This window comes from Strix aluco, chromosome 3 (assembly GCF_031877795.1).
Source record: "Strix aluco isolate bStrAlu1 chromosome 3, bStrAlu1.hap1, whole genome shotgun sequence".
In the NCBI taxonomy this organism is placed as follows: domain Eukaryota; kingdom Metazoa; phylum Chordata; class Aves; order Strigiformes; family Strigidae; genus Strix; species Strix aluco.
In genome coordinates, this window is record NC_133933.1 from 40,597,472 (window position 1) to 40,614,907 (window position 17,436).

General features: G+C 38.6%; 1 protein-coding gene across 5 annotated transcripts; it reads right to left on the bottom strand.

The window, feature by feature from the left end:
* Nucleotides 1–1,137: 1,137 nt before the first annotated feature.
* YIPF4 (Yip1 domain family member 4) lies at nt 1,138–17,282 on the bottom strand. 5 transcript variants are annotated; one of them, XR_012622459.1, is made up of 8 exons: nt 16,950–17,282; nt 13,284–13,437; nt 10,301–10,472; nt 8,154–8,231; nt 6,195–6,308; nt 5,526–5,673; nt 4,079–4,197; nt 1,138–3,778 (listed from the first exon to the last, which is right to left on the bottom strand). XR_012622459.1 is itself a non-coding variant. In XM_074818254.1 (7 exons), exons 1-6 carry the CDS (start codon nt 17,035–17,037, stop codon nt 4,459–4,461), a joined length of 609 nt encoding a protein of 202 aa, XP_074674355.1. In that variant the 5' UTR covers nt 17,038–17,267; the 3' UTR covers nt 3,643–3,778; nt 4,422–4,458. The 5 variants fall into 5 exon arrangements, 2 of the variants coding, with proteins under 2 accessions (XP_074674356.1, XP_074674355.1); XM_074818254.1 differs by lacking the exons at nt 4,079–4,197; nt 5,526–5,673 and adding an exon at nt 4,422–4,461 and having other exon boundaries at nt 3,643–3,778; nt 16,950–17,267; XR_012622461.1 differs by lacking the exons at nt 4,079–4,197; nt 5,526–5,673 and adding an exon at nt 4,227–4,333 and having other exon boundaries at nt 3,663–3,778; nt 16,950–17,270.
* Between the last annotated feature and the right edge of the window lie 154 nt (nt 17,283–17,436).

Here is a 17,436-nt window from a genome sequence, read left to right on the forward strand (position 1 = left end):
CCCTGGCTCTGAGACTGATTTTGTACTGGAAGAATGATGTGAGAGAGCCCCCATTTAAGTTGCCTCCAGCGTTGGTACCAAGTCGAAGTGCCAGTCTGCTACAGCCTCCTCTGGGAATAAACTCGGTCCTTGAGAAGGGTGCCCTGGCCGCCGGCGGGGTGGGGAGGGGGCTTCTGCCTCTTCGTGTGAGCGCGATTGTTACGGGGAGGAGGGGCGTGAGTATCCGTGTCTAAATAGATACAATGGTTCCAGGCTGATTTTTTCCCCAAAAAACCCCTATGGATGGAGTCATTGTCCCGAAAAGCATTTTGTTCTGAAGCAATGTTCACCATGCTTCCAAAACGATACAAGCAAAGTAAAACCTTCTGTATTTTGTTGAGATTTTCCCTTTTCACCACTGGAATACCAATGCAGCTTGTAGCTAAGCCTACCTGGATGCATTATTTTACCTAAGTGACCTGTTCCACTAAAATACTTGAGAAAGCTTTTAGGCTCCTGATGGTCTTAAATATAACAAGAAGTTTCCTACAGAAGAGTATTTTTATGAGGAGGACCCAAATTAGCACAGGCTGCCGTAGGAGGGAAATTATTTAAGAAATACAGTGTCTGTGTAAAGAATACAAAGAACAAAACAAACCCAAAAGGTTATGCATGGCACCCAGGCTTATCAAAATTGTCCTGAGAGCAAAATAAGCAGCCTTTAAGCTTGCTTCACTGCTTCAAGCAAAACATTAAAGACCAGTAAGAGTAGCAACAGAACTTAAAGCAGATCTCCAGCTGTATGTTGTCTCTACCTCAAAGCAACTGATTTCACATACTTTTCAAGTAGGTATAATTTTTATGATAAACAACAGAGTATGTCTGATGGGTAGAGAAAGCCGTGTACGCATCTAGTTGCTCTATACAGATCATCCCAAAAGCCTGTCTCACTAAGGTATGATACCCATATCTCTATCTTGAGATGAGGTGTTGCATCTTGGAAAGGGTATTTTTGGTAGGTGGACATGCTCTAAGTTTCCAGTTTGACAGAAGTGTATGTATTATCACAAAAGCTTCTTTATATCCTCAAAGCTTGAGACTGATTACATGTATAGGAATATAGATGTGTCTTAATTCAGTAAATATAAATGAGCTTCATACATTCTGTAAACAAGTTTAATTCAAAATTTTTTTATAAAATACATCTTGTATTTACACACATACCTCATCTAAAAATATGAGTTTGTTGAATGCAAAGTTATTACAAACTATCAGAACCATTTGAGAGCTGTTTGTACATATTTCTTGCACAGCATATGCAAAAGGTGACCCTAGAGTTACTAAGATTAAAAGGTGCAAATCTGCAATTGTGTACAAAATCTGTACTATGTTAAGTGCATATCTACATTGCATATTACACATGTGCCAAGTCTGTGGAAAGGAACAGTTAAAATCGCAACTATAAATTTCACAGAACATTAGTAAAGAGGAAATTAAGGTATTTGGAGATTAAACAGAACATTCTTGCATCCTTTGAATATTCATAGTCATTTCAGATGCACAGGATCCATTATGGACATCTAATGAACAGCTATGCAAAAAGAAACTAAGCCTAAAACTCTCTGACAGCCTAGTAACCTACATGTGTCCTCGCCCTTCATGTTTGTGGTGATGTCAGTTAAACATGTATTCACAGGGTCTGGGTTGAGTCTTCTAATACTAGTTGGATATTCCTGTTAAAAAACAAATGTAAGTCATGAAAGAAGAGAGAAGACCAGATTATCATGCAAGATTCCAAAGCTAACATGCTTTTTTTAATACACTAACTTGCGTATTTTTTTTTTTTTTTAGAATGTGGTACGAATGCTCACAAAACACTTGCAGACAAGAACTATAAGCTGCTGGTATAATTGGTTTAGTACGACTGCAGTAATTCCACCAGAACTTCTGCAGAAGTCAAAAATTATGGGAAAAGTTGATCACTCTACTAGTTTTTCTCCTTTAATGTATTACAAGCTAGAGTATTACATTACAATTTATATCCAGCATCAACTCTAAGTAGTTCTGTTTAAAACCAACACAAGAATCAGCCAGAAAAGCAGACTGAATAAGCTAAAGGTTTGTGGTTGAGTTTGAATTTAAATATGTATTTTGCATCAGTAATGATTCATAAAAATAAGTTACCAAAATGGCAAATAACACAGTCTAAAAAGCTGAAAAACTACAGTTCTGGTAAGGAAATATGTCCATTGGGGATCAAAGACAGCTCTTGCTATAACCTTGTCATGGTTTTTTATATACAGCATCAAAAAAAACCCCCAAACAACCGAACATGGGGAATACATTTTTTTCCTGTCACCAAAAGAAAAAATGTCAAGAAACTTAAGGTCTATTTGGCAATACTAAATACTGAAGATTGCAAATGCCTAAGTTAGTACCATGCAACGTGAACTTCAGTGGACTTCCCTTGTGAAGAAACATTACCATAAGGAGCATTACATAAGCAATCAACACAGTACACAGGAAATATTTAACATGTCATCACGTTATTACATAATCCTTGGATAGTCAAAATTAGCAAGACTGTAATTGTTACTAAGGCTGTGATTCTGCCTTATTTAGTGGAGGGAGAATCTGGCCTTACAAACCTTTTTTATTTCTCTTTACGAGGGATTAATAGTACTGGGGGGAAAAAATGGATGCGTGTTAAATACCATGCTATTAAAAGCAAGACAGAGCAAGATGTTGTAAAACATAGTTAGGGAAGCATTATTTTTATTTTGTCATCATAAAATAACATTGTTTAAAGATCACACAAATTTGATAGATCTTTTTTCTCCAACATTAAGCCAGCACTACAGTTGAGAAAGGTGTTCACCCGTTTCTCTGTAAATTTATACTTTTAAGTAAAATAATTTGATTCTCTATGCATTTTAATTAATTATGTCGCGCAGTAAATATCTTGCTCCTTTGGTCAGAGATAGTAAATGAAGACTTCAAATACTTGTATCTTCAATTTTTAAAAACTCAATATACATCCTTAACCAAGGAGTATTTACGCTACACACAAGCCATAGATACAAAATACACAGTATATACATGTTTTGAAAACAAATTGGAATTTATAAAAACTCAATAGCCAAATCAAAGTAATTGAGGCACTAAATTAAAAGTAGTATCTTCACGTCTTGATTATACACACTATTCTGTGAACAATCAGGACTGTTTCATAAATATATTTTATCTACAGAATTTGCTGTGCCAAAAAAGCCAGCTGTGTTTAAGCTCAAAAGAAAAATTGCACTTTGAGACTGTTACAGTTAACTTCTCATTTTTCTCCTTGAATATAGTAATCTGGTCCTAGTGCTTTTGGCACAGGTATTGAGTTGTGGTTTTGCTACACTTTCTTATAAAACACAAGGTTCTTTTATTTTGTTCATTAAAATCTGAAGAGTCTTAAACAAACCTAGAACTTTGATACAAATCTATATAGCTACAATTGCTTCATTAAATAATATACACAAATATGCTCTTCGATCTTAAAACATCTTGACAACTGGATACAAAACAGTCACTTGTATTATCTCCAGCCTCCTTAATCTTATGCATTATCAGTCTGCAAGTGAATAAAATACAGTTTCTGGCCACATCTTGCACTAGATCACACCCCAGTGTACAAGGACAGAAAATAAATGTATAATAAAAAGATTGGATAAATTAGAAGGGGTTTCTTGGTCTTGAATTCTTCTCCAACTAGTAATGATGCAGCACTGTATGCAGCCCAAAAGACTCCAAACAACTGAAAAAGAAGAACAACAGTCTTAGCTGACACCACAAGAAAATCTCTCCAAATACCAAGGTAAAAATCAGTTCTTCTCTCAATATAATTAAAAAGAAACCCCCCAAAAAATAATTTTGCAGGAAGAACTACACACACACACACAAAATACTATGCCTTTTCATTTAAGTTTAGAGAAATATTTAACAAATAGGCATGTTATTTTCATTTGAGACATTTTTACTCAAGTGAGTAGCTAAGGATCTACAGTAAGTTTTCTCTTATGTAAGACATATAGATACCATAAAGCAAGCCACTTACATGCACTGATAATTTGAAGCTTCACTGGATTAATAAATTTTCTTTCTACCTTGGCTGTCCCCAACTATTAACCCCTCCCTTTCTTTAAGCAAAAGAGTTGATATACTTGACTCTTCCTCCTACAATATATACCAGAGAGTTAAATTACCATTTTTTATTTCAGGATTCATCTGGCTCTCAAACTTTAATTATGGTGCCCCCACCTCAAGGTAACTGAACCTCATATTCCTATTCCTTTCAGGTACAGTGAGAAGCCTGCCAAAATACAATCTGTATTAAAAACTATATTGCTTACTAAGTTAAGAAAGAACCAGTTTAAGAGACTGGTAGAAAATAACATTACCTATGAATATCCACTATGTTGTATGAAGTTAGCATGCCTACTTTAAAAAAAAAATAAGAGGTCAGTGAACTTGACTCAAACCTCAAACTAACAAGGTTATAGCAAAAAGTAATCAGATATTATTATCCTCTAGCAGCACCCTGAATATTAATAAAAAAAGAAAAATACTCAAAACTGAGTGGCATGTAAAAACACTGTAATCTTCTGCAAAACATGAAACAAAAGAGGGCAGACATAATAGGACCCTACCAAAGAACTTCTTCCACAGTTCTGTCAGAGAAGCTGAAGCCCCTTGAGGGATTATGGGGCTCATTCAACTGTTGTTGAAAAAAAAACCCAACAAAACAAACCAACCACCAAACAAAAAACTCATCAAAAAAAAACAACCACCAAAAAAACCTGCACATGATTGCATACTTCTGTTTTTGCTGCCTAACCCAGGACTGTAGAGGTGGATAAGGACGATCAAGATCAGGACTAAATTCCCTAAAATACATTAGGAAAATAGCAGCAATTAAAACCATTGAGGTGCATTACTAGAATAGTTTACTTTTCTGATTGCAACTGGAAAAAAACTGACTGGAATGACATTATTTCACTGTAAGTTTCCCAACTTCAGGACTGTGAAAGATTTCCCCAAGCACAGAGCTCTCACTCAAGCTGTAAGTAGTAGTACTTGTCACAGCATAAGTAGTTTTGGCCACATGGGGCTCATCCTGCATTTTTACACTAATGATGCAAAGGTAAGAACCTTGCACAGATTCACCCTGAAGTTAATGTAAGACTGTCAGTAGTAATCAAGTAACTGAGGTTTCATTAACATATATTTATTTTCAAGTTATATATTAGTTAACTGGGAAGTTAATGATTTGCTTTCTGACTCTATCACTTAATAGTAATTGCAAGTTATCAAATCACAAACACAGCAATTTTGTTATCATACACTTTAGTTTTACTTCAATTATACTGTTTACCAGCAAGCTAAAAGGACAGAAAAATCAATCAAATCAACAGAAGAACAACTCAAAAAGCATACAGCTTCGCTAGTAACAGAATTTTCTCAGTCAACCTTTCCAAAAGTTCAGCAATAACTTCAAAGGCTACCTAAAAGGGTTTTAAGCAGTACTGGAAGTGTTCAAGAATGTTATGTAGTTCTGGGATCTATCAGGGAACGTTGCTAGCTTCATAAAAGGTGTCCAACAGCAGGTGGTATCAGGCAAGTTATTCTTGCTTTGTGCCTTATATTCCACATCTGTAAAACCAGAACAAGACTTACCTTCTCTGCAAAGGCTATCAAGAGCTTTATATTGCTACCACTATGGGAAGGTCTCAGAACAATGACTAACGTCATATTCATGCTGCAGTAACTAAAAATAAACTGGATGATGGGGGAAGGGATAGGACAGCTTATTTTCAGATTCTTCATTTTGAGGTTTAATTATGCATCCTCTTCTCAAAATGATAATCCTATTTATTTTTAATGCAACTATTATAGCACAGTGAAATACTTACACAGAAGCTAACCTGAAAACACCAGGTGTTGTTATAGCAACGGCACTGTATATCCCTAAGTACTCAAAAGAAGCATTTAAAACAGAATTCGTTTAGCAGTCATGTCCACCATGCTAACCAAAAGGATCACAGAGCTCACACTGTAGTTCTCAATATTTTGACACATCATTATGTTGTCCTGAAGAGATTAATACTTGAAGTGTTAGGAAAGTGACTTAAAAATAACTGTAAACAATTCTCAATAGATGATACTGAACTTACTTTTATTAGGGTAGAAACAACTTCAAATGATCCAACCACCAAAAGTACAGGTGCTATGACAATGAGGGGAAGTAGGGAATATCCTATCACACCAAGAACTTGGCCATAAGCAACCTGAAATTTTCAAGAACATAAAAAAAAGCTTTGTAGTACTCAATCTTTGTCACCAAATGCAATTTGATCTTGTTTTAACAGTATGAATAGCAGTAATAATGAGTTAGATATTCATGACATTTCAGCTAAAGGAAGCTTGCTAGGATGAAAATTGGTTTTGTATGCTACCCCCTAGAATTTTGTAATTAATCATTCAGTTCTCTTAGAAACATGTTGTCTTTTTTTTTTTTTAAACACTGTAAATGACAATTTTATTACTTTCAAGGGAAGTATTTACACAGGTTAAAATATATAATTTCACCCCTCACATTTTCATGTTCTGCCTTAAGTGGTTCTCAACTGCCACTCTCCATGGAGTGTACATACGATACCTAGGAGCACAGAACTAGAACAGACCTCTCAGTCATCAGCTGTAGTCCTGGCTGTCACAAGCAGCAAAGATTAATTTTCTGCATTAACATACTCATATCCATTATACATAAATAATATACATGAATGCTCCTGGCATCAGTGGAAGATCTAGAACCTGATCCCTCTAAGGCACAGAAGTCTTCTGATTTCCAGTTTAAATTTATTATGAATATCTTAAACAGATTTGTTCAAAGTATTTCCATAACTGTGTTCAGCTTCATGCGCATTAAAGGGTCTGATTCTCCCCTACTACTGTTTGAAACGTTCCTAGGCCCAGGTGGGCTTTTTGGATTTAACAGGAAAAATAGTTGCAAGACAAGTGACCATCTTGCAAGCAATCTCTGTAGCCACTGATACTTCACAGTGAATTGTTCAGACCTATACTTTTTCCCCAGTTTATACATTCTGATAATTTCACATTTTGAGCCACAAAACAGATTGATTTAAGGGTATCTGGATTATGCTGGTACGCAGAAATACCATATGATCACATTTCTAAAAGCTTTTGCTTTCAAAACAATGTTCACACAAGAAGACTCTAGCAATTATGATAAAAGGAAAATGTAAAAAAATTAGAGTGTAAATAATGTAGGAAGTCTGCAGCATGAGTTCATCATTAATGCAAGATTCATAATAAACATAAAAATCAAGTATCGCTGAATATTTAGTTCTTCATGACACAGTTCAATGCATTTTATGCTGCAGAGCCATTTAAAGAAGTTTCTACCCTCCTGACTGTCCATTGTAGCTGTCTGTGGGCCTCTGCTGTAAGTCATTTTTTGTTGTTTACACCTGAATCTCTTAGTGACTCAATTTGTAAACAGCTCAGACAGCTATTCCAACCCTGCTGGTGCAAGCAGCTGGAGGGAGGGATGTAGGCCAGAACTTCAATTGGCTTTGCAGCTGAAGAACATGCACTGACTGTCATCCTTTAATAGGTTTGAACTGCATCAGACCAGGGATGAAAACAAACCCTGGTAGGTGCTCTACCCACAAGGGCATTATGCAACTGCTGTTAGCCCCATCTAAAAAAAAAAAAAAAAAAAAAATTAAATAGAGAGCAGTGCAAGAGCAGTGCAAAGGAGGAGAAAGGATCCCATTTAGCTCAGTGACCAAAAAATTGAAAGCACTCAAGGATGGACTTCAGTTCTGAATCACAGGCACCTGTTAGAATGTCTGGGATTCAAGTACAAATTTCCAGATTATCACATCCAACATGCCATCCACAGCATAGAAAGATTAGCTGACCACCTCTGTATTTTAGATTTGGAGGCCAAGAACCTGAAATGTAGACATTACACATACCAACTGCATCCATTCTTAGTTGGCTACAAAGACCAAAGCCAAGCACCAAGGAAACTCAGCTACTACTGAAAAACATACCAAGAGACTACATTACCTCCCTCTACGTCCTTTTTGCATACAGGTACTTACTTCTCCTCCAAGAACCCTGGCCAGTAAGAAAATTGTCAAGGATCCAAATATCCAAATAGTTATAATCCAAGAAACAACCTTAAGAGATAAAGAACAATTCATTTTTATTAATAATTTTCATTGTGAGAAAGAAAAACTCATTTCTATTAATAACTTTCATGGGAGTCAAGGAATTTATTATGCAAAACTGAATTCCAAATTGTGGCAAGAATAGTTTTACTTAGTATCACAATTCAACTTGAGAATAAAATTCAGAGGTTACATTTACAGAATCACATTAATGGTAATTTTGGTGCACATGGAAAGCACATGCAATGTGTTTTGCAAGTATTGTAATATTGTAGAAGACTAGGAAGAGTTTAGTTAAAACCAAAGCTAGGACTGCCCTAGCTAAATGTCTTCACATCCTGCCTATTACAAACTGGGGGGTCAGACAGTTTTTAGAAGTTAGCCCAACAAGGGATTGGAATTCTGCTTCTTTCATCCATAAAAATGTCTCTTGATTCTTTACTCAAAACGAGAATGCTCAGAAGACATGGGACTTTAACTTTCAGTAGAACTCAGTGATGATTACAACTTAATAAACAGCCCCAGACTCCTGAGATAGTGTCATTATGTTTTCTTGCTTCTTTCACTGCTCTGCTCTTAAACTGAAGAAGAAATCTTAAAATCATTCTCCAGATTAACACAACCTTCAGAGTAACTTAGCTACTCTTGGAGTTTGAGCCACGGGGAGGATTAGAAGTGAAGCTCTCCCTTTTGACATACTTTAGAAGAAAACAACATCAGTCCGGTCTCCGTATTTCCAAATGTACAATGACTGAACTTAAAAATTAAGTTAGTAATCAATATTTTGCTTAATTAAAGGTTCCAGATTCCCAGAAGAATCAAGTAGGGGATAAACAGATAAAAATCACAGCACCACTTTAAAAAAAAAAAAAAAAAGACAATGTACCGGCTTTGTGCTATTTGTGAAAATAGCACATGGCCTCCTACTTCCTTCTTCTAGACAGTGGAGGAAAGCAGAGGACCAGATTAAAGTCTTAGTGCAGGAATGCTCATCTCTTTCCAGCTTACAGCCCACCATTCAGTTCATCTAGTCCAGCTGCTGTCAGTCATCCTGTTGCCAGCTACTCGCTTTCCCTCCTCACACATCTACAGCACTCTTACATCACTACGGTACATCCTCTGTTCCTAAGAAGCATCAGACCTACTGTTCACGTACAGTAGGTGTACAAACTGCAGACGGGAGTTCATCTGTCGTGGGATCAAGGAATGGTCCTTGCTTTGCCTAGGAGACAGCTAAGTGGTCCACCCAGATTTTATCTCACCATTCACAAAAATCTTTGTATAAGCCCATTCTGCTACTTTACATATGGCTTACTGCTATACTACATTGTATTCAAAACAACTCTAACTACACGTATAGTCATAAAGATCTCTGAAGCAGGATCACCTAAGCTCACATTCAAATTGTGACTATAAATGATACCACTTCTCTATTTCAATCTGAATGTAAAGAAAAAAGCTAATGGTGTTTATGGAGGCCAATTAAATCTGCACAATGCCTCCAAATAGCTATTCGTCCTGGAGTTCAAAAGAAATTATGGAAAAAGTCTATTGACCAGAGGAAAGTTACTTGATTGTAATTGAGCAGGGAGGACAAAATAGCAAATGGCACTAATGAAGACTAAATATACCAGGTAACAGCAGTGATATAGTATGAATTAAACAAGTAGCTTTATTTGTCAGGAAATTAAAATTCATGGCATCCAAACAAATGTTCTTCAGTAAGTTTTAGTAATAAAAAACACGTTAACAAAAGATCACGATTAAAATGGAAAGATTCACTAATATGACTATAAAGCCATTAGCATCAATCTGTTTCCTCTAGAAACCAAATCTTTCCTTTGTTTTACTGTATAAAAACAAACCTGACATTTCATCATGATTAATTTATCTGTGGGCTATTTAATACATTTCTTACTGCTGTCTTTCCACCTATCAACTTGAAAAACAGCATCTGAAACGCCCCACATTAGTATGTGAAGGAAAGACTTTCTACCTACGTAAGAATGCTAATTGCTTAGCAATCATGTTCCCAAATTTAGTTTAGATTTCTTTTTAGGTATAAGGCTCATACATACCTTAAATTGTCCATATAAAGAAATCATTGAGAAGAAGAGAACAACTGCCAGAGGACCCCAAAAGTCTGGATTGTCTCTCACTACCTGCCTATTAAACCCAAGAGATGGCATAGGCATCAACACGCATCGAATTTTGTAGTAAATATCCTTTAGATCAATGTCAAGTTCTTCCCTGAAAGTGTAAAGCAAGAGAGCATTACTATACACCACAGTAATGAAATAGAGCATAAAAAAAGTAAGTGCAGGGGCAAACAGTAGGCTTCTAGAGCAAGCCTCCCATCACCCATAAGCCTCTCTGAAGCTGTGACTAGCAAAGGCACAGTTCATCCACAACAAAGCAACACCATATCTGCATCCCACACTCAGTAACTGGTGTGACATAGTTAGATATGTTTAATTGTTCAAAAATCAATTACATGACTGAGAATAGAACACATACATTAAGACAGTAGATCTATTTTCTGACATGCAGGAACACATGACACATGCATACCATAGTAACTACTTAAAAGCCAAAGACATGCATACACAAAAGTAGGATGTCTGTATATTCCTGTGCTGAGCAATATGCCATGAGCACACTTATTATGGAACATTTTATTTCAAATTCTACAAGAAAGAATACCTTTACATTCACTAATCCTAAACCATTCAAAATACATCAGGTAGAAACAATTTTTTAAAATACAATGAGTTTCATTTGCTTCAACAACAGTAGTTTTCAGCTGACCGGTTTATGCCAATTGTTTAATTACTGGTTTGTTTCCAATATGGGTAAAAATAAATAAAAGACATTAAACTAGCAACAAATTCTATCAACAGATCTTGACCTTCTCTAATTGCCTTCTCCACTCCTTGCTACAAACTATCTGTAAGCAGCTACAAATTGACCAGAAGATTCTTCTGTAGAGGAGACTCTTAACTGGTACATCTTGCCCTGACTGTCCTACCATGGGAAGGAACCAGAGTTTCCAAGTAATGGGCAATTCCACTTCAAGTTTATGCATGGAACCTTAAGACAGAACTGTATGCTAGTGTCTTCCTTATGCAGTCATGACTGAGGAGCTCCGAATAGCTGCAAGAGACTTCTGGCAGATATCTCTCTGCTCTACATTTAACAGCACAATGGAGAAAAATGTAGAATCATATCCTAAGGCACTTTATGAAAGTTTTGTACAAAGCTTTGATTTATGGCTTTCTCCTCAGAAAAGCTAAAGCAAGAAATAAACACAAAGACAGGATCCACCACAATTTCTCTTCTAGAAAAAAAATTAAGTACTGCTCAGTGAGTCTCTCAAGGCACTTTCAGGATTGCTATTACTGAAGGTATTTCAGAACTGGTATTACTAACCTGTGACTAAATAACAAAAATTGTTCTTTAACACATCCCTGAATCTAAGGAGTAGACTAAGAAGCATCCATTTTCCTCCATTTATCTGAACAGGATGGAGCATTCCTGTATTTTACTCTGAAGACTATGTAACACAAATACTTCCTGTCTGGAAAAAATTCTTTGTCATCTCCTAGGGCTTCTGACAGTTTCTCATGTGAATAAACTGTCTTTTGCACAAAGCTGACAGTCACCCCACCTAAGAAGTGAGGGTAGCTGTAACAGGAAACAAGTGTCTGGAGTAAGGCTGCCCATTGAGAAAGAAGAAAATAATCTCACTCTATTGAACAAAATGATTGCACAGTAGCACCGCACTGGTGAACTTCTCTTAGCTGCCTGCTATTCTTTAAATCCTCAGCAGGATTCAGGTTGCAAGGCTTCATTACAGCACATGTCCTGGGAATAATTAGAATTACATAAAAACTGGTACGTGACAGTCAGATTAAGGTCTTCTCTGTTAGGGTGATTATATTCATCCTGTTTGCCACAAACTGATAATTTCCCTGGCATGTTGTCCTCACTTCCAGCAATCAGCAGCTTAGAACACCTAGCTGCCTTTGAATCACAAACTTGGGTTTTGTGGTATAAAAAGTTAAACAAAAGAGGGAATTCATATGTTGTCACCTCAGTACACCATTCTGTTTCTTAATTAAAAGGTAGAGGTTTACAGAACACAAGGAGATACTTCTGCACACTTTAATGTACTTTTCAAGTAGCAGTTTCATTATTAAGCTCTTTACACTTCAGTTCTCTCCCAGCACTCTCATCTGAGTTCTCCAGAGTACTCTCCTGCTCACTCCATTTTTTTTAAAGCATCATTATATTTAATTCACAGAGTAAAACACTGAGATACTGAGAATGAAGTTGCTTAGGTGCAGAAGAAGGACTAAGACCCAGCCTGCCTGACTCACAATGTTGTAAACTTAAAATACAAACTTTCTTCAGCCAACCATGTTTCTGTGAACAGAAGGAGGGATGCAGAGATTTTCAGTCTTAAGGACATTTTTGTCTTTCAACACTAACACACTTTTAATCTAGCTTTGCAGTGTAAAATAGCATCAAAGATTATAAAGTTTGTACTACCTTACTTCTAGCATTCCTACTGTAATAAGCATGATTCACAATGCTTTTACTCAGAGTAACTGTCAGAATTTCCTTAAGATTTACTTAAGGTGGATCCTTCCAAGGGATTGTCTTAGCCTCTGATTCTCTGACAGCATTAAGAAGCTTGCAACATCAGGCAAAAGGTAGAAATAATACAATCTAATTTTTTAAACCATTACAAGAACAACAGTTGAGAGCAGAAAAGCCGTAAAAGCTTTATACATATAGAGATTAATAAAATTGGATTTTACTTCCTCCTTCCTTCCTCCCCTGCAGTGAATAACAAGGTTCTCTTTTACACTAAAAATAAAACCCATAATGAGAAACATGTTTTCAGTCCTTCACCAGAAAACACTCATTGGTCAAGTAATTTGTCAAACAGAATTCTAGTGACAGCAAAAGGCTGTGGGACAGTGTGAGGGGCCACAAGTTGTTTGTTTTTCCTACACAGCTAATAAAGATAGATACCCCAAAATAATTATGACATACAGGAGTGGCTTGTTATCTTCCGGGTCATCATCTTCCACTTCCAAAAGCCAGCCATACCCTCTCTGTCTTAGGAATGTAGTTGCAGTAGATTCTTTGATGAATTCTCCTCCAAGATTTAGCTTAACATCTGGAGTTGTTATGGAGCCACTAAGATCTTGGAGAAAAAGGGAGAGAAAGATATATCTTTTTAAGTCTTGCCAAAAGCCATTTGATTTCAAAAGTGCTGGAAGATAAACAACAGACATCTAAAGCTACATGTGCTGGTCAGCACCATGGCATATTCAAATTTAAAAAATAAAATTATACTGTAACAGATACATAATTTGAAAGGGTACTTCTGGTTTTAATGCAATAGAAACTGTTGGTTTAGGTCTCAAATTACCAAATTTTAGCTTCTAGATGTAACTCTTGAAGACACAAGTGTTCTGGTATGACAGAAAGGCTTCAAATCGTGGTTTATCATTAAGTATTTAAAGGCATAAAAGGAGTTAACTAATCAAAGTCTCATAATACTGTAAATTGTGGATTATTTACCATTTTTTTGCTGACCACACTACACTTGTTTTGGAGCCTATTTCTGCACAGGGGCATTGTTTCAGCCAAAACCATTCTCTGCTTTTAGGTCCAGTTTTTCATGAAAGGAAAACATTTGTACGTGTTTTCATTTGTGGTCTGCCTTTAATACAGGTGAAAATGTTAGAAAAAGAAAACTATCAGATACCCTTAGGCTCCAGCCAGTAAGAAGAGACACAAGGAGTTCTCTTCAATATACTATGATCTTGCTCTGCCACAGTACTACACAAAACATAAAGAGCAATTTATGTATGTTCTGGCTATGTCAAAGTCACCAATAAATATTAATTTTATTCTCTCATTGTATTCAGTTATATACAGATGAAAAATACAAAATTTTCTGAAATATACTGAAAATATATAAAGCAACTTGAAGAAAGAAAAAATATAGAAGACGGGAATAATTATTCTTTTAGGAAATCACGGATTTCCATTATTTGCTAAAAAGGAAAAATCCAAACAGAAACACGTAAAATTTTTGTACAAGTCTTATTACAAATATATTGAGGGACAAAACCTTTCTCCTCATCCAACATCTTTTCACTTCACAAAAGAAAATCTTATTTTGCTTTCCACTGTTGTGTGTTCTGCACACAGAAAAGCTCCTAGGCACAAGTTTCCCAAAACACCTAGCTATAGCACGTATTTCTGAAACACATACAGAGGCAAGTCAGGCCACATCTGTAGATTTCTATCAAAATGTAACATAGTTTTATAGAAACAAAATTTTTACAGTGACAGAATCTTACAGAGTCTTCAGCTGGCGTATCTGAAGTGTTCACTGATCACGCAGTATCGCAATTAATTTAACACAATTCTCCTTCCCAAATCAGCTTGCCAGGCCACTAAAGTTTAAATTTAAGATTCTCCATAAATACTTTTCAACCATTTCATAATCATGAGAGTTAACGATCCATTGCTTTGATTCTTGGAACACCATATGCGCAAGATCCTGGTAAAGATCACTGTAACTTAAAGAAGGAATTTCTCTTTGCTCCTGTCAGAATCAGCACACATACCCTGTTCTCACCAGACACAAGTAAAGCCTTCCTCTGCTGTTTACAGAGGGAAGAAAAAAGAAAAACATATTCTAAATGCCTGGGCATCAAGGTAGAGAAAGCCTCAAAGTTTTCTACTACCACTGGGACTCTTTTGTCATTTAAAAATATTTGTTTATGCTATAACATAATACTTCTTTGCAAGGAGAGGTCCTTGCTATTCTATGTGCACAAAGGTGGCTGTCAAAACAAGCAAAAGTAACAGTCCAACCAGCCATTTATTTCTCCTTTCTCAGTGACCACTGACAATCCATCCTGAGACAGGGAAACTTCTACACAAGTCTTATTTACCAAGACTCCTTCTAGCAGTCAATGGTTGGTGAAAACCTACAACCACACTTTTTTATCATGAAACCTATTAACATGATATTAAGTCTATTTTGCAAGACATCTCAGGTGGGACATAAAGCTGCAGAAACCAAGGAAAGAAGTCCACCACCTCCTCTTCTATAAACGGCAGGCCAACTGAGCGCTGAAGAATCCGCCAAGAATTGATGGTTCTGATGCTTGCGAGTGAGAGCCAGGGTGCCTTCAGGCAGAACACCACAGAAGCAAAACTGAGGTATCTCACATGCCTCATTTCAACCAGGCATTGTGGAAAACCAGCTTTCAAGACAGTCTTTGCTCTCAGTTTTGAACAAGCAGTACAAGAGGCAAAAAACCTCCCCAAACAGTCTGTTCTTTATACCGTATCTGTCCACTTAACTGAGAACACTTAACTGAGGACACCTCTACAGCATTATTTCTCACTAACAGCTCCTACCTCTCACGGAAATAAGACGGGAAAATAAAACAGCTTATACTTTTACTTTTCATATGGATCAAGATTTGGGAAACAAATAGAAATTAGAGTGCAGTGTGTAGTATTTTAATTTAAAAATATCAAGCTGTTTATGCTTTTGTTAGGACAGGACTATGCAGCACTTCGCAGACAGATCACACTTTGCTTGTGTTCACAGAGAACACCGAGCCAAGTCTAATTCAACAGATCCCGCTGGAAAGGTGGCTGTAGTGGATTCGGTTCAGCATTGGTCAACAAATACTTCCACGGTGAATTCTGAGAGTTTCTATTCAGAACTACTTGGATCCTTTTTCAGGCAAAGGTGGAAAAGAAAAACAGAACAAACAAAAACAACAAAAAACCACAGCTGAGATTGTACCTGTCGATTAGTATTCCTTGTCAGGACTGGGAAGTTCACCAAAGAACAGGTATTCTACAGTAGTTTTTCCACTCAGTAGCTCTTTTCCAGGGTGAGGCACGAGTCAGGATTTACATGATTGCCTACCCCTATTCGGAATTACAACAGTAACTAAATACACATAAAGTAGAATGTTTGCTGTTTAAGTGGGTAGAGCCCAAAAGATCATTCTCCATCAGAATAAGTTAGCACAACATTCACTCTTGTATGTTCCTTTTCATAGTCTTAAGGCAGATCTTCACGGCATGCTGGCACACCACAGCTATGTGGGCAGCAGGCAGGCAGCGGGCCACACTTCACACCCTAACCGACACACAGGTCTTCTTTTTCCCCCCCTCATTACTGCGCTGAAATGAGACACGGCAGAGACTCCGGCACAGCATTACAGCAAATGTGAACATCGGGTACAGCCTTCAACAGACACCGGGCCGCGCTACCAGCAAGGTGGGGAAGAGGAGCGCTCTGTGACGGCGCTTGCGGCGGTTACGCCAGGCCGCCGCCGCCGGGCACAACCTCGGCTACGGCTCTGAGAGAACCCGAGGCACAGCGCAGCACGGCCGGCTCTGACGCTCCCACCGCACCGCGGGTAACGCCGCCGCTCGCGGCCCCCTGCTGCGGCGGAGTCCCGCAGTCGCGGCCCGAGGGCAGCGGCCACCGTGGCCACCTCAGCCACCCCGCTCCGCCTCCGGCCACGCCACCAGTCCCGGGGCGGGGGGAGGAAGGCAGGGCAGGCGCCTCTCGCCTCCGCGGCACGGGAGCCGCCCGCTCCGCCGGGGCCTGGCTGAGCCCCTCTCCCGGGAAAGCGGGAGCGGCCCCAACCGCGGCCCCGCGCTCACCTTCGGCGTCTGCCGAGGAGACAAAGGTGAAGTCCCCGCTGCTGGGCGCGTAGAGCGGCGGCTGCTGCTGAGGGCCCGGGGGCTGCATCTCCCCGCCCTCCGCGGGGCCGCTGGGGACAACGAGAGCCGAGCGAGCACCAGGGCCTGGGGCCTCCCGGATCCCTCCCGAGGCGGCGGCAGCGGCAGCGGCGGCGGCGGCGGCCGGCACCCGACACCTACAGCGCAGCCGCCTCACGGGACAACAACAAGCGACACCGCCCCCCCGATTGGCTGCTTGCAACGCGCGTCGTGATTGGTCGCTGCAGGGCCAATGCTGACTGGCTGCCCGGCTCCGTCTCGGGGGGTGACGTCACCTGACCCCGCTATAAAGCGCCTCCTGATTAGCCAAGGCACGGCTCTTGCTCGGTAGGAGGCGTGCGGGTGGGCGAGCGGGTAGGCAGCTCTATTAGCTAGCTATATGGAGCGACGTCGCCATGTCCCTCCCCCT

Coding starts and splice junctions, on each gene's coding strand:
- YIPF4 (XM_074818255.1), bottom strand. CDS start 17,037: ATGCAGCCCCCGGGCCCTCAGCAGCAGCCGCCGCTCTACGCGCCCAGC. Junction 13,438..16,949: donor CTCCTCGGCAGACGCCGAAG/GTGAGCGCGGGG, acceptor TTTTTCTCCAAG/ATCTTAGTGGCTCCATAACA. Junction 10,473..13,283: donor GAAGATAACAAGCCACTCCT/GTATGTCATAAT, acceptor TTACACTTTCAG/GGAAGAACTTGACATTGATC.